The sequence below is a fragment of the Phyllobates terribilis genome, unplaced genomic scaffold (assembly GCF_046119375.1).
Source record: "Phyllobates terribilis strain yellow unplaced genomic scaffold, ASM4611937v1 Scaffold_13__5_contigs__length_258822181, whole genome shotgun sequence".
NCBI lineage: Eukaryota > Metazoa > Chordata > Amphibia > Anura > Dendrobatidae > Phyllobates > Phyllobates terribilis.
Genome location: NW_027362773.1, coordinates 122,351,448 through 122,372,122, shown reverse-complemented (window position 1 = coordinate 122,372,122; position 20,675 = coordinate 122,351,448). Strand labels below are relative to the sequence as shown.

At 44.5% G+C, this 20,675-nt stretch overlaps 1 protein-coding gene across 1 annotated transcript; it reads right to left on the bottom strand.

Moving 5' to 3' along the window:
* Positions 1-8,181: 8,181 nt before the first annotated feature.
* On the bottom strand, positions 8,182-19,078 carry LOC141174585 (solute carrier family 22 member 20-like). Its single transcript, XM_073659527.1, has 9 exons — positions 18,695-19,078; positions 18,124-18,227; positions 17,729-17,883; positions 15,332-15,500; positions 13,832-13,955; positions 11,813-11,928; positions 10,290-10,504; positions 9,519-9,627; positions 8,182-8,392 (listed from the first exon to the last, which is right to left on the bottom strand). The coding sequence occupies exons 1-9, from the start codon at positions 19,076-19,078 to the stop codon at positions 8,182-8,184; spliced, it is 1,587 nt and encodes a 528-aa protein (XP_073515628.1).
* Positions 19,079-20,675: the final 1,597 nt, after the last annotated feature.

Genomic DNA, 20,675 nt, shown 5'->3' with positions numbered 1-20,675 from the left:
CGTCCTCCCGCATACCGGGAAAAAGTCCTTTTCACCAGCTGGACTGGGGGAGGGTTCCTGCACTAACAAGCTGCTGCTCTTCAGTGTGTAAGCTACATACCTCAGCCTGCTCCTGCGAGGCTGGCTGACCATAGGTAATGATCATGCTGACTGGCTGAGGCGTCATGTCCTCTTTCATCCTTCACGTGCATAACATGAATGTGAAGAAAAGGACATAACAAGGGACTAGTGGGAGAAGGGGTACGATGTTGATCCCTGTGCAGCCGAAGATACCAAGTGACAGAGAGGCCCAGCGCAGGTACCAGCCCATTCGGCAATTGCCAGATGGCCAGTCCGGCCCTGGTACCCGCTATCTACTGTATATAGCCCTCCTCAAGTTAATGTTCAGTAAAATGTTTATTTTGAACTGGTGGTCTTCATCCTTGAACTGTAAAAAATCTGGTCCTGGCCAAACAGCAACATCGGCTACATGCGGCCTGCACGGGCATAGCGCCGTTACAGCACAAGTCCACACACCCAGCCTGGAGCCCCACCTTCATGTAACCAGCTGGGGCATAAAAGACGAGTATCTCACCCACAGCTGCCACCCCGTGCCACATTACAAGGATCTGGAGCGTGTCAGGAGAAGACTGCCTCACTATGAAAGTGGGCACTGTGAGGGTGAAGACAGTGGACGGACATCAGGAGGGGACCGCTTCAATATGAAAGTGGGTACTGTGAGGGTGAGGACCAGGAGCATGTCAGGAGACTACTACCTTATTGTGAAAGTGGGCACTGTGAGGGCGAAGGCCTGGAGAGCATGTCAGAAGAGAACAGACTCATTGTTAAAGTGGGCATTGGGAGGGTGAGGACCTGGAGTGGATGTCAGGAGAGCATCGTCTTATTGTGAAAGTGGGCACTATGAGGTTGAGAACCCGGAGAGCATGTCAGGAGAGGATCGCTTCATTGTGAAAGTGGGCACTGTGAGGATGAGGACCTGGAAAGCTTGTCAGGAGAGGACCAACTTATTGTGAAAGTGGGTACTGTGAGGATGAAGACCTTGAGATCATGTGAGGAGAGGACCGCCTCATTATGAAAGAGGGCACTGTGAGGGTGAGGACCTCGAGTGTATCAAGAGTGGACCGCCTCATTGTCAAAGTGGGCACTGTGAGGCTGAGGACCTGGAGAGCATGTCAGGAGAGGACAGTCTCATGCAAATGGGTATAGTGAGAAAGAAGGGCAGAAGTGCAGAAACAGAGAGTGACTGATGTGGAGAGCAGTTGTAAATACTGGTGTGAGGGTGTGGAACCAGAGATAAGTGATTGCCTGTGGTAGAGTGAATGTAATGTACAGTGGTGACGTAAACTCAGTTGTGCCAGGATAGAAGGGGAGGGCAGAGACTGTTCTTATTTGTAGAAACATTCTTCTGTTGTGTACTATTAAAAGTACAAGTGCCTCCACATTAGATGACTGTAGATGAAGCCATGCTGATCTGTTCCTATTGTTTTGTTGGTGAGCCAGTGTATGCTTGGTACACACTACACAGAGGGAAGTGATTTCCAGTCTACTCCTCTTACAAAATAATGGCAAACATGTTGCCTTGTGGCCCTGTGTTCAAATCTGACTAATGCAGTATCTGTGGAGCTATATGTTCACCCCACATATGTGGATTTTGCTCCAAACTGTATTTTGTTTAGACTATGAAGATAGATATTCAGGAACAGATTGACGCTGAGATGCCAAATAGCGAAGATTGGAGATATTCTGACAAAGCTTGTAGGGTAGAGTACCCCAGTAATATGGTGTCCATCGGAGCCTAGTAAAGATTATGGAGGAAAAAACTAGGGTAGTTTCCCGCACAACCAACTGGATAAAAACTGTAAGTTAATTGAATCAAGTCCATAAAAGTTAAAAACCTCAACACCTATGTGGTTCTGGAGTGCTAAGACGCCCTTAACCATCCTATGATTAAGGACGTCTTAGTATGCCAGAAACGTGTAAGTTGTTGAGACTTTTAACTTGATTCAATAAACTTCCAGTTTTTATCCAGCTGGTTGTGCGGGAAACTATCCTCAATTTTCCTTCTGTCATCTGCAATCACCAGCAGGATCGGCAACCGCTGGTTTCTAATTACAGCAACGGATCCACCTATACTACATTCGTGATCAGCTCCAACCTTCCCCCTCTCCCCTACCTCTTTCTCTGCTAGTATAGATTATGTATATGACACACCCCTGGGCCTGTGTCGCGCAGCGTTGCGCACGCGGGAGCTTACCCGGAGCCGGATCTGTTGAGGGTTGTAGTCTCGTGGCGGTGACCCGGTCCGTGCCCAGGGAGTCAGACTAAGTGGCGCTGTATTAGCAGTAGATGTAGGACGACTACGCCACCCGTTGAATGCAGCTATGGAGCTGCCGCTGCAGGGCAGACCGCTGAGGCCGGTGGTAGGATAGTGCAGCGTAGATGGTATAACCCCCAACGGGAGGGGTATGGCCTCAGGGCAGCCGACGTGGATGATGGGGGTAGCAGGAACCACTCAGAGACGATGCGGTGTAGTTCAGGGTCTTTACTGGTGACAAAGATAGACCCTCCCGGAGTACTGGCTAGCGATTGGGGCCTGGTCAGTCCTTGAGCAGATGGGATCTCCCCTGGCCAGGCGGAGTTGTAGGCCTCCCAAACTGACTGTACTCTTCTGGCTACCTTGCTAGAAGCGAGTATAAGTAGCCCACGTCCCTGAGTGTACCGTGTGGTGCTCACCCGTATGGCCGGTGACTCGGGGCCTTCTAGTAGCTTCCGCTCCACGACGGCGGTGCTGGTCCCATGCGTGTGACCGTGCCTTCGGGTTTCTTGGCCAGAGGACCTGAAATCCCCTGCCTGACGGATTCTGCTGCTGGGTAGGAGTTAGTCCCCACAGCCTCGGACTCCGGGTCCGGTAAGAAATCTTCTCAGTCAGGGCGAGCTCTGCAGCTGCCAGCCCCTGACTCTTTGTAACACTGCTCCCACAGAGCTCCTGTTGTTTCTTCCCATAGCTGCTTCTCTTCTCTGTCTCTACTTCTGGCATGGCCCAGGAGCTGGGCCCAGCCGGAGCCACAGCTCCCTGTCAGCCCTCCTGGCTGCACTCTCCCTCTGAACTCCTAACCCTGCCTCAGCCCCAGGTTTATATAGGGGAAGTCCTTCCCCTCCCAGGACTGGGCAGGAGGTGTGGCATGCATAGGATTCCTGACCAAGAGACCTCCCACCTGCTCTCAGACATAACATTGCATTACTGTGGAAACCAGACCCCTGGGGTGCCACATTCCCCCCTAGTGAAATTTAGTACTCCGGGACTAAACATATTTTTTTAGAAAGACATAACAGGGTATAACAATAATAATACAATAAGAAAAACACATAAAGATGGTTACGGCGTGTCCGCAACCGGGTGCAGTCTTTGAAGGAAACAAAGGTGTCCATTTCACCAAAACAGGGAGACGTAACCAGGTAGGGGTCTGTCCTGCCCCGAGTCCTTAACAGTCTTTTAGTCCATCCTGGGTTACGCTCCACTAACTGTACAAAGGATTCCCGGTAAATCCACCAAGGACTCCTATAAATTACTAGAAACACATAATTATTTACAGGATATGGCCGCTCTCAGTCCTCGGCCAGTGGGGATAAGGATTGGCTGCTCACAGTCCTCAGCCTGGTAAGGGATAGGGACACACGGGGAACAATTCACTAATCCCAACGGGGACCATATTTTAATTAGCAGCAGTCCTTGTACCCTAACGGGTAACTATGTACAGCTCTTTATTCACGCTACTTCCCTTCAGTAGCTATGTCCTCTTTGTGCTCCCTCCTGAGGGTAGTCCTCAGACCCGTCCGGGTCCTCTTGGCTTTCCTCGTATTGGTAGTACTGCAGCTCCTCCTCGGTTAGCTGGGTTAGTATTTCTGTGACAGTCCTCCTCCCAGGTGGCCAGGACTTTACCTCCCTTTGGGCTGCCCCGGTTAATTGGGCCACCAGGATGCTCACTTTTTGCTCCTCTGTGAGGGGGTACACCTGGAAGAGGCTATCCAGCTTTTCTCTAAAGTCATGCAGGGTATGTGACTCCCCTGAGTACTGGGGTAGCCAGGCTGCCCCCGGGATATAGGGCATGGTGAAAGGCATGACCGCAACAGCGGTGGCGCTGGCGGGGGTTGAAGCGGTGAAGCTCTCCTCCGTATCCGACATCCTTCTCCCCCCTAGTGGACCGTGGCCTACCTTGCGATGATCCTCTTCCGTAGGCCGCGGCTCCGCAGTGGATCGTCAGGGTTGAGGACCTTCCGTTGCGCTCCTGTGACGTCGGCGTCTGCTGGGCTCCTTCCAGGACCTTACGCAACGTCTGGACGTGAGGCGGGGCTTCAGTTCTCGCGCGCTTTCGGAGTCCATGCCCCTCTTCTTCCCGCGCGGCGTCCTCAAGATGGCGTCCAATGGCGGGAAAACTCCACGTATGGCGGGAAGAAGGCCGAAGATGGCGCCGGATGGCGGGAAAACTCCACCGATGGCGGGAAGGAAGCGGAAGATGGCGCCGGATGGCGGGAATCTTCACCACAGGTAAGTTTGAACAGTCTTTTTCAGGCACGCAGTACCCGGTGGTTGCGGGCACGAAATCCTGCCGACTACGCCAAAAGCTGACGCACCCCTGGGCCTGTGTCGCGCAGCGTTGCGCACGCGGGAGCTTACCCGGAGCCGGATCTGTTGAGGGTTGTAGTCTCGTGGCGGTGACCCGGTCCGTGCCCATGGAGTCAGACTAAGTGGCGCTGTATTAGCAGTAGATGTAGGACGACTACGCCACCCGTTGAATGCAGCTATGGAGCTGCCTCTGCAGGGCAGACCGCTGAGGCCGGTGGTAGGATAGTGCAGCGTAGATGGTATAACCCCCAACGGGAGGGGTATGGCCACAGGGCAGCCGACGTGGATGATGGGGGTAGCAGGAACCACTCAGAGACGATGCGGTGTAGTTCAGGGTCTTTACTGGTGACAAAGATAGACCCTCCCGGAGTACTGGCTAGCGATTGGGGCCTGGTCAGTCCTTGAGCAGATGGGATCTCCCCTGGCCAGGCGGAGTTGTAGGCCTCCCAAACTGACTGTACTCTTCTGGCTACCTTGCTAGAAGCGAGTATAAGTAGCCCACGTCCCTGAGTGTACCGTGTGGTGCTCACCCGTATGGCCGGTGACTCGGGGCCTTCTAGTAGCTTCCGCTCCACGACGTCGGTGCTGGTCCCATGCGTGTGACCGTGCCTTCGGGTTTCTTGGCCAGAGGACCTGAAATCCCCTGCCTGACGGATTCTGCTGCTGGGTAGGAGTTAGTCCCCACAGCCTCGGACTCCGGGTCCGGTAAGAAATCTTCTCAGTCAGGGCGAGCTCTGCAGCTGCCAGCCCCTGACTCTTTGTAACACTGCTCCCACAGAGCTCCTGTTGTTTCTTCCCATAGCTGCTTCTCTTCTCTGTCTCTACTTCTGGCATGGCCCAGGAGCTGGGCCCAGCCGGAGCCACAGCTCCCTGTCAGCCCTCCTGGCTGCACGCTCCCTCTGAACTCCTAACCCTGCCTCAGCCCCAGGTTTATATAGGGGAAGTCCTTCCCCTCCCAGGACTGGGCAGGAGGTGTGGCATGCATAGGATTCCTGACCAAGAGACCTCCCACCTGCTCTCAGACATAACATTGCATTACTGTGGAAACCAGACCCCTGGGGTGCCACATATACAATCCAATATATAAAAAAATGGCGTATCTTAAGTGGGGTACAGTAAGGCCCTATAGGTGTCTATTCATTTATTCATTTATCAGTGTACTTCTGTCCATTTTTGGCACATTTTAGTCCAGAATAAGGTCTGATTTACTTTTGTGATGCATTTATTAACCATTTGCACCATGAATTTCAATTTCAGCTGCATTGAAAACTGTTATTTGTTGTTTGCCCAGGATTTAGACACATTTCTTAATGTACTGTAACTTTTATAAAAGTGGCAAAACTAGACAGAAACGTAATTACTTTGTGGCTTTTTTTCCACTTTGCACAAAAGACAATTCTTTCTACTTTTACGGATTTTTAGTTGAAGACCTATTGCTTAGACATGCTAGTATTGCTAAATTTCCACCCCAAATGCCCAGTAATCTGAGCAGTCCCTGAACGCGCACACATTTTTATATGTATATATATATATATATATATATATATATATATATTTGCTTGCTTTAACATTCACTTCACTTTTCCAATTAAATAGACTAAAATCAGTCACAAAGAAAATATCATGATGATCTCTAGCAGGAAACCACTACAAAGAAACAACTAAAATGTAAAAATATGAGCTTTATTTAAAATACATTGCACTGAGGAAATAATGTTCACCTCCATCCAATATTGTACAGATACATAGATACTACACATAGCTTGTACAAAGGTGAATTACGATGAGACATGTTAAATATGAGTGTGAGCTGTTCCTTTAAATATGTCGATTTTCCACTAGATCGTCTTTTCATGAGGCTTCCTGTTGGTAGAGAACATGTTGTATAATGTAGCCCTCCTACCATTTAAAAGGACTTATATAATTGCTCATCCTCGCCCTCCTGGTTCATGCATGAAATGTCACAATTACAGATCTGCCATTTACAGCAGAACAGTAGGGTGAGATGAAAGTTACGGCAAAGAAAATATCTGTTCTGCACCGGGTCTGGTGGAAAATGAGTGACAACAACCCCTATCATTGCAATCATTGGTTGTCGGCTATAAGAATTCACAAGCCATGTATTAATATACAAAAGTGACAGTCACGGCCCTTTAAGTAAAATGATCGTTGTGCGCCTAGAGGCAACCAACTATTGTACTTTGAGAGTTACATTAATATTGCAGTAATATTGCTATATACTCTTTATAGTGTACAGTTCTGTATATTTCGAGTATACAGATATTATTTGCAGTAAGACCAATACAGATTTATCCAAAGGCTTGTTCCACATAACGTCTGTAATAATTGCATATACTACATATCAGTAGAATATCCTAGTAGCAGGGGCGGACATACCATTGGAGCAACCTGTGCAGGTGCACGGGGGCCCAAGAGGTTTGGGGTCCACAACTGCCTCCAAAACAGGTGGAATTGTGCCTTATGATGAGATATTGGACTGGAGAGGACCCATATATTGTTCTTGCACAGGGCCCTCTTCTGTCTGTGTCCGCTAATGCCTAGTAGTATATAACAAGGCAGTAATCTACATTGGTGACCTGGAGTATGCAGTATATATGAGATATATGTAGCCTTCCCATCCTTGAGGTTATTTCGTTCTTGAGACTCATCATCGGAGATGAGCACTCTGATTCCATCTTAATGTAAGAATTGGTGCTTGAAGTTTTCCCGACTCTTCGTGGTACAAGACGTAAGATGTATTGACGACGGCGTCTATGGACTTTCGAAAGTTGTCATATTGCCTCTTTGAAGGTGTCCACTTTTGGGGGTAGTAATGCAATTTCCAATTTCAGTGTATCCTCTTTCGTCCAATTCTTTTTTAGCCTCCTGAAGGCAGAAGGAACATCATACGTAAGTGATGAACTTTCTAATGCACATATCATTTTCCTTACTTGGGAGGACACAGTGACTTGAACCTCGATGCAGGTTATGTGGCCAAAGATTCCTGTAGGCCGTTGATATATCAAAGCATAATGCTAGAGAATGGGGTTACATTGTGACCGGCAAAGGTACCCCGACCACGACAAGCAAGTTGCAAAAAATTGGAATCAGTTGGATTTTTGGAGACTTGCTTGCTGTACTTTGCAGGTTGCAGTGTGACTTTATTCACTTGCATTATGCTGCGATGTTTGGAATATAACCTTTGTCACGGCCAAAGTCACGAGTAGTCCCAGCCTTACTGTCTTCTGTTCTTCCCCTTAAAAAGTATTTGTAGTAGGGAGTTGAAATGTCTTGGACATTCCTCCAAGACTGGACAAAAAGTGGTCGTCTTCTTGGGAACCGACCACTCATAGACTCCAATGTAAAGGGCTCCTTATAAGCCTTGCATGTATTTTGGCAGAGTCAGACAGTCTATGAGTAGCCACCATGATATATTAATTAGCAGTTTCATAAGCTGGACCAGTGATGATCAGCTTATTTCTCAGAAGGCTTTCTAAAGAGATTGTCGAACATTCCAAGCACTGGCCATCCCATGAAAAGGTCTCCCCGTAGACCACTCACCTGTCTTCAACCTCTTGGATGGTATCATTCAGAGGCTGATTGCGGGTTTCGGTCAGCAGACAAATAGCAGCAATTCCAGATAAAATAGGAGCTGTGCCAAAGATGACAGCTGGCAGAATTGGGATGTGATCACCAATTAAATGTATCACTGGTGCAACTACCGACCCAACTCTCGCATTCATGTCGGAGAATCCCATACCTGTTTGCCTGGAACAAATTAGGAACATGATTAAACATCTGATGATTGCAGAAATTTGGCAGCACGTCTCCATAAATAGGCATGGCCAGTAATAGGTTTGAAGGCTATCTGTCCGTTCACAGAATTACTTATTATCGTTTATTTAATTCCTAAAGGAAAAGTTTAGTAACTTTTTTAATAATCTTCATTAAAAATGTGAACTTATTGCTGTTCATTAATTAGCTGAGTGCTTTTGCAAAAAATGTTCCACATCCATCAGAGCTTCCTCTCCTGCTTCTGATGGCTCTCTGCCCCCCCCCCCCACTCTCAAACAGGATTAGGGCTCGTACACACGACCAATTTTCTTATCCGAGTGCTATCTGTGCTTCTCATGGATAGCACTCCTACCAATGATATTATATGGTGCTGTGCACATGTCCAATTTTTGGTTCGGACTGAGTGGTCTGCAGAAAAAAATCAGAGACACGTCCAATTTTGTCAGATGAATATTGGCAATGCAAAGCTATGGGTCCGTGAAAGAAATTGGACTGCATTCGGATGACATCCAATTGCAGTCCGATTTTCATGGACTTGAAGAAAGTGGAGAAACTTTTTTTTCACACCTTTAAAATGACGACACTCTGCTCAAAATCTGATCAAAGTCTGTTCAGAATAATGGGAGCGTTTTTCTCGAATGTGAAGAAAATAGTTGTGTGACCCTACCCTTAGGGATAGAAGCTGGGAGGAGATCTACAGTGGACAGGGGAGGGCACAGATAACAGGCTACGGACAAGAAGGAAAGTACATGGAGAGGAAAGTGCACTTTAAGAGTTGTGCTGATGCGTGAAAGCAAGTGAAGATATCAGCACTCTGGATACACACAGATCTTACATCCAGCCTGTATTACTGGGAGAGACACTCCCACATGAGAACAATATGAGTCCAGGATCAGGCTCCAAAATGCATATCAGGGGCCTGAAAATGAATGAAGGTTGCATAGCTGAAGGTGGTGCAGGAGTAGTGGCTTCACTACTATTTGCCCGGGGGACCACAAGTCCCCTCTGCCATATAACAAAAACCCCAGTTATTATACATGACACATAGTAGGCGCTTTTTTTTCCCCATAGTCTCTAAAGTGATAGCTGCAATCCTTACCTTATCTCAGTAGGGAAGAGTTCTCCAGAATACAGATAGGCACACATAAATGCCGAAGCACAGAAACCTTTCCCCAAGGCGGCCAGCGCTGTTCTAAGAACCCGCATATCTGCAATGCGAAAGCAGGAGTGAGAGCCTGGTGCAGCTTCCAAAATAAAGAAACTGAAATGTTCAGTTTCATTCTAAAAAGTCAGAATTTGACCAGTGCTACATGGTAACAATGTACAACAACAATTCTCAGACAAGTCGCTAATTTTATAGCTTGCAACGTGCATTGAAGTCTATGGGGACGCAACGTGACTCATTGACAATCATTGGAAATGATGTTGCAAGAGTAGCGTGTATTTCTTCATGCATATTCATAGCCGGTATGGACACATTATTTATTTATTATGCTTACTTATAAAGCACCATCATATTCCATAGCGCTTTACAGACATCATTATCACTGTCTCCATTGGGGCTCACAATCTACATTTCCTATCAGTATGTCTTTGGAGTGTGGGAGGAAACTGGAGAACCCGGAGGAAACCCACACAAATATGGGGAGAACATACAAACTCCTTGCAGATGTCGTCCTTGGTGGAAATTGAACCCAGGACCCCAACGCTGCAAGGCTGCAGTGCTGCCCTATGTTTTAAATACTATACTATATACGCTATGTACACTGCAAGTGTATATGGGCATGAATGGGAAAACCCAACATTGTGCTACAGTATATATACATTAAGCAAAATTGAGATTGAAAATTGATTCTTATATTTAACTTACCTATTGGTACAAAGATATTTGCAATAATCATTGCACCAGCAAGAATGAGGAAAGTGCCCTGTGTCACCCGTCTCCCTACAAAGCTCATTGTCATAGCTGCCACAAACTTGGCCGGGACATCAATGGCACCGAAACAAAACTGTACGAGGTAGACACTAATTCCAAATTTTTGCAAGTCCATAGCTAGTCCATAGTAAGCAAAACTTGTTGAAAACCTAAATGTAAGAATAAGAAGGAAACAGACAAAAACAGATTAGAAAATAAAATGAATATATAGGTTAATTAGGAAATTACATTGTGATTCCCACTGGAGATCGGAACTGATGTAAATGGTGACAACTTCAGTTTATGTTGCTGAAGATCACATTGCAAAGTGCATGGAATGGACAGACATCAGGAACGGAAGGTAGCGTGAGGTATATATTATTGACTAGGTAGCGGAACTTTATGGTTCTTGACCCAGACTCTGTAACGTAGCGCTGGGCGGTAGCTATGAACGAGGTACTTGCCTTCGCTACATGAAAATGGGGGTCCTGGCTCTGTGTGTGGGCTTTCTCTATGGGGGCGCTGCACCCTTACAGGCCGCCGGTAATTTCGGCTGGCCAGGATCAGATGTTGTAAAGTTCAGTGAGGGAGACCAGCACTCAAAAGTAAGCTGTCTTTTACTTAACATCAACGTAGGGAGGAGCATGTACAATGGATAGCGGTACAAAACTTCATGGACATTTCTCTTAACACATAGAATATCTTCACACACATTCTATCTTTCCTTTCCTAAACTCACTTGATTCTGCCTCATTTATTTTCTCTGCCTCCACCACAACCCAGCACAGTGCTTCGGGAGCTTCCCTTGTCCCCAATAAAGGCACACTACAGTCCATTCAGTGAGAGTCCTGTACTTCAACCAGGGGTTCTGCATCCTTTTCCCCTCAGAGGAGCTACTTATGCCACTATAGCCTTTACCTAGCTTCTCTGTTTGTCGACGCCTTGGAACTACCGCCCAGGGCACTCTCTTAGTCTCACATTTCCTGCTCCAATACATCCTGTTACCTCTTCAGCAAGTCCCGCTAGGTCTCCTGCCCCGGATCCCGTCTTTGGTAAATCACTCACTTCGACTATCACTTTGCCTCAGTCTCTACTCTGGATCTCACTATCCATTGCCTCGGTCTCCTGTCACTTCAGGGACACCCAATTCGTGCGGCTCTGCTCGCTGGTCAGACCATAGGTCTGCTTCTACTGTGCGCTGGGCCCTATCTCCCTTCCTAACAGAAAACTCCCTCTGTCCCTTCACTTTAGCCCCTCCAAATCTGGGCTAGTCCCAACCGTTAACCCTAACTGTCCCTATTAACTCCCTACTGCTGGGCAGACTATAACTCTATTACTAATAATATACAGTATGTCACTAAACACATTACACATTCAAATGCATTATAACAATATACGTGTCTTCAATGGGGAATGTGGGTAACACTTCCATCTTCTTACAACTCCAAATAATTTAAAGACGATAACAACAAACTCACCAGACCATCATCAAGCACCCTGTGATGCGTCTCATCCCTGGTGTTCGGATAAGGTCCAATATGGTGTGAGAGGATTTTCTGCTGGAAATTTCTGTTTGCATCTCTGCAATGATCTCCTGTAGATAGAAAAGCAAATCTGCTTAAAATGAAGGGTTATCAGGAAATCACCCTATAACTAAATTAGTCTGTAGTTATAAACTAGACCTTTTATGTCAGGTCTTAAGAGTAGATATCACAAAGCCAATTGCTAATCATCCTTCAAGTGAAACACAAGGTAGCCGTGGGTGAGGTGCTTGCCTGTTGCGCCCCGACAAGTTACATGAAGGTGGGGGTCCTGGCTGGGTGTGTGGACTTGTGGTGTGAGGGCACTACACCTGTGCAGGCCGCATGTTAGCGATGTTGCTGGTTGGCCAGGACCAGATGTTTTACAGTTCAAAAAGGGAGACCAACAGTTCAAAATAATTTTTTTACTGAGCATTAACTTGGGGAGGGTTATATACAGGTGGTAGCGGGAACATATCTTCATGAACATTTCTTTCACAATAGAGAGCATTTTTCACACACAGATTCCTTCCTCTTCCCTCTCTTGTCCACTATCATCACCCAGCTCAATACTGCAGTTCGGATTCTAAGAGTCCCATGCTCAACCTGCAATTCCCCGTCTTTTTCCCCTTAGGGGAGCTACTTTGCCACTATGGCATTTACTTATCTCTTCTTTCTCTGACGCTCTGGAACTCCCGCAATCTCCTCGCCTTACATACCCTGTACCGTTTAGGCCCGTTATCTTTTGGAGTTACAAACTCGGGACCGTACTGCTAGGCGTCCCCTCCTAGGACCCGTCTCCGGTTGATCACTCTTTTCTTTTGGTCACTTCTTTCTCTTTCTCTCCGCTAGGATCTCGCTATCCCCCGGCTCTGTCTCCTTTCTCTTTAGGGACACCCACATCATGCGGCACTGCTCACACTGGAACTTAGGTCCTCTTACTACGCACTCTGGCACTTTCTGCCATTCTGACAGGAAACTGTCTCTTTTCACTTCAGCTTGCACTCCCACTCTGGGCTAGTCCCAACCATTATCCCTCACTGTACCTACTGTCGAACAACAAACATTAGCAGCATTGCCAAAGCAAGCCACAATTCACATTACATATTACAAGAACACTTGTTCTTGAAGGGAAATGGGGGCAGTATGTCCTTCACCTTACACTCCCATCAAAGTTTTTATCCTCATTATATTTTGCAGTTATCATATAATATAGCACTGTGTATTTACAATTGCTAATTTTTCCTTTCTACCCAGCTAATTCTTTTTTTCTCTTTGTAGAAACAGGAAGTCTCTTGTCCCTGCATAAATCATTCCCCTTTTCATCTTTTGACCCAGCTGCTCCCTCCTCCCCTCTGCCAGGAACTTTTGCAGTGACTCATGACTCATGTAGGGAAAAGAGACTTCCTGTTTCCACATAGAGCTTAGAAGGATTCAGCTAGTCCATTTTTAATCACGTAATGTCATAGACCTAATGGAAAAGAGGAGAATTAGCTGGGTAGAAAGGCAAAATGAGCAATTGTAAGTACACAGTGCTATATAATATGATGATTGTAATATTTAAAGGGATAAATACTTTGATGATAGTGATTTTTTAAAGGTAATCTGACAACACAAAATAACTGTTCAAACCAAGCACAGGCGCTTGGTGCACTCTTGGCGTGGCCAAACGGTTGAGTGTGCCGTCCTACCTTGTTGTTTTCCATCTACCTTCACCATTCTCTGGCTCCTATAAAGCCAAAGTTGTCAATCAAGGAAGAGGTGGCAATGATAGATGGAAAACAAGTACGTGGGAAGATGCACTGACCTGCTCAGCCACACCAAGGGTGCACCAAATGTTTTGCTTTGTTTGAACAGTCATTAAAATGCCTGAAAATGGGAATGTAATAAAGCAATATAATGTGCAAATAAAAGTGCTATACAGTTCCAGAATAATGTCATTAATGAGTGCAAAAACACTATTTCTTTTTTCTTTACCTCTTTAGACATTTTCAGACCTTCCTCGACTTTGCCGTTCATTCTTGCCACACGACGCAGATTAGTTAGGGCTTGGTCTGTCTTTTTATTTAAAATAAGCCAGCGGCCAGACTCCTGTAAGAACCTGTGATCACAGACAAATTCTATTAGATTGATCTGTGCTGCCATCATTATTCCCAAATATGCACAGCAATATTACGTATTCCACTTATTTCATTCTCACTAATAATTACAGTGGGTATGGAAAGTATTCAGACCCCTTTAAATTTTTCACTCTTTGTTTCATTGCAGCCATTTGGTAGTAGAAGAAGACTCGTTGTACTAGCTCAAAAGGGGGCTTCTACTCAATACTGAGCAAAGGGTCTGAATACTTATGACCATGTGATATCTCAGTTTTTCTTTTTTAATAAATTTGCAAAATTTTCTACATTTCTGTTTTTTTTCAGTCAAGATTGGGTGCAGAGTGTACCTTAATGAGAGAAAAAATGAACTTTTTAGAATTTACCAAATGGCTGCAATGAAACAAAGAGTGAAAGACTTAAAGGGGTCTGAATACTTTCCGTACCCACTGCATGTTTTATATTAACAATTTTATAAAAAAAAACAATGGCATGCTGATTTGGACTGGCCCATAGGAAAGCAGGTGATTTCCCTGGTGGGCCACCTAGTCATCCTATATGAGTAATATTTGACACAATACACTTGACTCTCTATATACAAACAAAGTCAGCATCTCATCATTCTTTAAACAAACTGCCCAGTTTATTATTACTGTATATAAATTTGTGAATGATGGTAATAAAATATTTGCATGTAGCTGAACATTGTATCCCCCAGAGCCTTGGCACCCCAGTCCGAAACTGATAGCACGGTTTCCTAAAGGTTATAGACATGATAATTCAGACCTACAATAAGTGATCTAAGTGATGATCTGGCAAACAAAAAAATGTTCTCCCATGTCTGATTTTTTTTTTGTTCCTATAAAAGTATAAAAAAACCTAAATGGTAGTAAAAGCAGCTTATGTTTAAAAATATAAATACAAAAAAATAGTAATATTAGTAATAAACACAACAAGCTTGCCATCATATGCTAATGTGAAGACAACTGTATCACACCCGACTCCACACTACCTGGCTGCAGGAAAGAAGATGACATAATTTCTTCAATCACTTTGCCTTTCCTAATGTCAATAGATAAGAACTGCAGGCTCGGACTGGCCCAGCGGAGAACAGAAGAATCCTCTGGTGGGCCACCATACTCTTATATGAGCAGTACAATATTCTTGAATCACTATGTACAGACAAAGGCAGCATCGTATTCATGTAACAATGTACCCAGTTCATTGTTCTATAAATTTGTGATTGAGGATAATGTCACATTTGTATGTAGCTGAAAAGTTGGGCCCTGGAGTTGGTTACTGGTGGGCCCTTGGCACCACCGTCCGACACAGAGAACTGAGATGTATCCATGAAGGAATGTTGAAAATATAGAGTACTTACCATGAATATATAAAGAAAAGGTAGAAAGGAGCAGTAACAGAAAACTGCAGCCAGCGCCAGTCACGAATTGCATATGCCAGTCCTGAAAGCACCATCTGGCCAGAAGTGAAGACGTAACCAATGAAAGTTCCTGCCAGCGTGCGCCCTTTTACTGGCATCCATTCTAACACTGCCAAAATAAAACGAGTCCTTAAAATTAGCTCATCTGTATGTATTTATTGTTTTGTGTATTGTTTCGTATGGTCATTACATTTTTGTTCTACTCACTTTGTCTATTTGCTCTTCTTTGTGCAACATGTACAAATGTTTTATGATTTACAATATGTATGGCTGGACGATTGACAATAAGAATTCTCTAGGCATTTCAATTGAATTTCCTTGCTTCTCCTTAAAGTAGTATTCCCATCTCCAAGATCCTATCCCAATATGTAGTAGGTGTAATAATAAGAATATTAGCAAATATCTCCAATTAGAAATGTAGTATAGTTTTTCTGATTCGCTATGTCTCTTTCCTCATGTGCAGGCATTGCAGGACCTTAGGTATCCATGGATATGACCACTTGCAGCTAGCTAACTTTCTAACTGTCACTATATCAGTGGTCGTAACCATGGAAACCTAAGATCCTGCAATGCCTGCACATAAGGAAAGAGACATAGCGAATCAGAAAAACTATACTACATTTCTAATTGAAAGTATTTGATAATATCATTCTTATTACACCTACTACATATCGGGATAGGATATTGGAGATGGGAATACCCCTTTAACATTATAATCCATCATAATTGTATAGGTATGGGATCTTTGTGATAGGTGATAAGTAGAGATGAGCGAACCCAAACTTAAAAGTTTGGGGTTCGTACCGGATAGTTAGTGTCCGGTGCTAAATGCCGAACACAGACTTCTCCCGGAAATCTATTGCAAAGTTTGGAGTTCCAGGGAAAGAGAGAGAATTTTTTTCCAGATACAAAGTTCGGGTCTCCATTGTTTTCAATGGGGTTCGGGTTCTGGATCGAGTTCGAGTACAGTTCTGGTACCCAAACTTAACTTTGGACTAAAATTCGGGTCGGGTACCAGAACCCAAACTTCCACGGGTCCACTCATCCCTAGTGATAAGTACTATAGTTTATCTATAGTAATGGAAAATGATCTCTGGTGGCAATATAGGATCTGTAGCAGTGGTATAGAAAAGGCATATGATCGATGTTACCGTACATGACCTATAGAGATAGTATTGAAGGTATGCAACCTACAGTAATGGGATAATATCTCTAGTGATGGTATATGAGTTATAGTAAAGTTATATGATCTCTTTGGTGTTATATATGATCAGTTCTATGTGACAGTATACTATCTATAGTAATGGTATATGGTCTACTTGATGGTATAGAGCTATAGAAAAGTTATATGATCAGTAGTTGTGTCACTATACAATTATTATGCATCATTAATTCTGCAAACAGCACAATCACTGTCCCCATTGGGGTTCAAAATCTACATTCCTTATCAGTATGTTACAAACACGAGGAAAACATACAAACTCCTTGTAAATGTTGTCATTGGTGGACAAAGCAACAGTGCTAACCACTGAGCCACCGTGCTGCCCATACAAACTGGTTGATAATATATAATGTATAGTAATGGTATATGATCTGTAGCGCTGGTATAGCAATGTGTATGATCTCTGATGGTACTATGGCTTACAGCAGTGATCCCCAACCTTTCTTACCTCGAGAGCCTCATTTAGCTCTGAGAGAGGGTCGAGAGCCACATCCATAGCCTCCCGGAAGAGTGACGTCCAGCTCCTGACTCTCCCACAATAGTAACACTAAGTGCCCCCATTATCGGTGTAGTGACATCCAAAGCTTCCCCATCGAAGGCAGTATACATGGATCCAAGGGGTCTCACCTTACACTTATTCTTGCATCAAGCAATCCCACCACACTATTGCATCTAGCTACAAGCACCCCCTCTATCTGGCAGTTTCATCCTATCTCCAACTTACCATACCCAACTTATCTCTCCAGCCTCAAAGCCAGTATATGCCCATCTATATCTGCTCTTTTATGTGGGGCTACCCCCAAAAGTCATCATCTGGAGACCTGCTCTTCATAGCTGCTTGGTAGACCAAGCTGGCAGACAGCCACGAGTCACACATCATGGGCCCACGAGCCAGAGGTTGGAGATCCCAGGCTTACAGCAATACATATCATAAAACTTCTCAAACTCTGCATCCTATTGCACTTATTTTAACCTTATAGTGGAATCAGAAGAAAAATTAAAAATAAAGAGAACGATTTTTTAAATATTATCATGAACTTCATCCATGAATGGTGATACCCCAGTAAAAAAATATTTGTGAAGCCCTTCATAGAAGCATAGAAGATATCACCTACTTAGGCACAGTGTGTTGAGTAAGACGCTGGAGAACGTCATGCCACTGATGAGTCTGAAGAACACGTAGCAAGGGAAGTTGGGCAGGAAGGCAACAAGTGACCCCGCTACTGACATTTGCATATATGACCAGATGAGGATTGTTCTTCGTCCAAACCTAAAAGAAAAAGAACAAAAAGTGAAAACTGTACTGAAAATAAGGTCAACGTGTAAATGGAACTATCAGTAGGGCACAAGACTTGGTGATGGGCATTGGTCTAAGTTGGTTGACTTTATGCATTTTAGTTGGTGTCGTTCTTTGTATGGTCAGAGATCTTCTTTAGTCATCGATGACAATATATTGTAATTTTTTTATTAGTAGACGATGGACTATAACATTTTGAAAAATGAAATGTACCTGTCTGAAAGTCCTCCAAAAATTGCTCCTCCTAGAAGAACCCCCACCATATACACCGACTGTGCCATCTGCCTCATAGGGCGCAGGTCACACACCAAATTCCACTGTAAAAAAAAAAAAAAAAAAGTTAAAAATATAACAATAATGCTTGGGACAGTTACCTACTTATGGTTGTGTTATTAATGTTACTGTTTTCTCTAGTAAATGCATAAAAAATATCCATACTTATCAGGCCATAGAAGAACGTGCGAAGTAGCAGACTGAAGGATATTGGGCCCACCAGAGGATTTGATTCTTAGGGCACACTTTTCTCCCCCACTCAAGAGCCCCATAGCAGCTGCAAAGTTTGCACAATGAACTCTCTTGAAAGAGAAACCAGGGCCCACCGGAGGATTCTCCAGTTCTCTGGTGGGCCAGTCCAACCCTGAACGTGGGCCATATATCTTCTATGCCATTGTGTTAAACAAAAATATTAAAGTGTATAGTAATAAAAATAAGAAGAAAACACAAATCTTTGCACATCTGGATCTAAAACAAGACATAGGTATTGACCAACAACATAGAGTCTTACCTCCGTGATTATAGAGGACCGTATTACACTGGTGTCATAGACCCAACCATCAACACATGGTTCTGTTTCCATCTCCGTGATATTTGCCAGAGAGCCATTGAACTGAAGTAAGCTCCATTGGGGCTCTGTAAATCTCTGGCATTTTGCTAGTTGTCCTCTCTCATCAGTGGGCACAGATACCCTTAAGAGTTCTTGATAGGATAAAGCATCGGTTCCATTTAGATCGGCTTTTGGTTCGCAGTGGTGACCCGGGAAAGCAGCAGTAAAGTTCTGTAGGAAGTTGTGGCAGGCTACCATACAGACTGGAAATGCCAAGAGTATACTGTGCAGTATCTGGAAAGTGCCAACGCCACCGATTCGGTCAAGTATATCTGCAAATGCCATGCTGCCCGTCTATGTAGTGAAGCAGGAACGCAAAAACTAAACCACCAAGAGATAAAGAGATACATGATAATTACATTCAAAAGAAAGGAAAGCACAAAGACATTATGCATTATAGTTATCTCTCCTATAAATCCATGGGAATGACCATACCTGTAGCAGCCATAACATAAGTACTACGGTATACAGCAATGTTAACTGTAGGGGGAAAAGTAATAGGTTCTATGTAGGTTCTCCTCTGTGCATAATGTATCATTAGATAATAAATTACATTAATATCTATTATGCTGTATACTGATCTCAGGGTCCCAATTACACCAAAGGAGCCCCACTAAGTGTAATGATTTTGGGGCGCAGTAAGAGAGTTTGCATAAGGAGAGAATGAGCTTTAAAAGGAATCTGTCCAAGGTTTTTACTATGTAATCTGAGGTTAATCTGATATAAGGGCTGAGACACTGATTTCAGAGATGTGTCACTTATTAGGCTGTGTGCTGTTGTTTCAATACAATGAGTGTTTTATCTGTAGGAGATTATCACTGCCTGGACTAGCTGCCCTGTACTTCCTGGTCCAGCCACACCCCCAGCACTGATTAGCAGCTTATTGTCAATATACAATGTACACAGAGAGCCTGGTGTGGGCGTGGTTAGCTTTTTGAGCTTTGCTACATGCCACATGTATAAACTCTGATTGTGTCACAACTGCTGCACCCAGTAAATTAAGTGATACATCGCTGGAATCAGGGTCTCTATTCCTACATTATGCTGCTCTCAGATGAGGTAGCAAAAACTTGGTGACAGATTCCCTTTAAGTCACACTTCTGATACTCTTGATGCATTACTACAGTACAGTTTATTTTCTACATAGTGAATGGACCCGATGAATTTTACTTGCAAGATCCATCAATCCCAAGGCACAGAAGCGGACAAGCCTAAGCCCTACCTGTCACAGACCTAGATATCCCCCTGCTGCTTTCTTGCAATATGACAAGCAGGACAGTGATGGCTGATTGACCAGATAAGACTGGGCCTAGCGATGGCCACTGCCGATAATGTAGTGACAAGCAGGACAGTGATGGCTGATTGACCAGATAAGACTGGGCCTAGCGATGGCCACTGCCGATAATGTAGTGATACATCTCTATGTTCTTACCTGGCAGGTTGCTGATCGTTCCACCAGATGAGGATGTTGCAAGGCTTTGGCTGCAATTCCACAAATGATGATGGTAGCTGGTTCCCTTATATACAATTCACACCTTGAAGGGAAATCACTGTTAGTGAGGTTAATGAGTGACCTGAATTCTAAGAAACTAGGAAGTGGAATTCTAGATGAAAAGTTCATTATTATCACTTTAGTAAAGAATCATCTGGATTAAAATATTGAATTTACAATTAAACTAGAGCGGCACGTTGACTTTGGTTGTGACATATGTCAGGTGGCTACAGATGGCTGCTACATTACTGGAGAAGGACATCATGGTCGGAAGAATAGAAGGAACAAGGCGAAGAGGAAGACCAGCAACCGGATGGCTTGATACTATCAAGATAACGGTGGAGAAGACCCTGGGGGACCTATCTAGACTTGCACAAGATCGATCTTCCT

Bases quoted from the DNA above. Each gene is read 5' to 3' on its own strand.
- LOC141174585 (XM_073659527.1), bottom strand. From the start codon at position 19,078: ATGGCATTTGCAGATATACTTGACCGAATCGGTGGCGTTGGCACTTTC. The intron at 17,884-18,123 runs GTACATTTCATT...TTTTTCTTTTAG, and splicing joins TTTGGAGGACTTTCAGACAG to GTTTGGACGAAGAACAATCC. The intron at 15,501-17,728 runs GTAGGTGATATC...TTATTTTGGCAG, and splicing joins ACTCAACACACTGTGCCTAA to TGTTAGAATGGATGCCAGTA.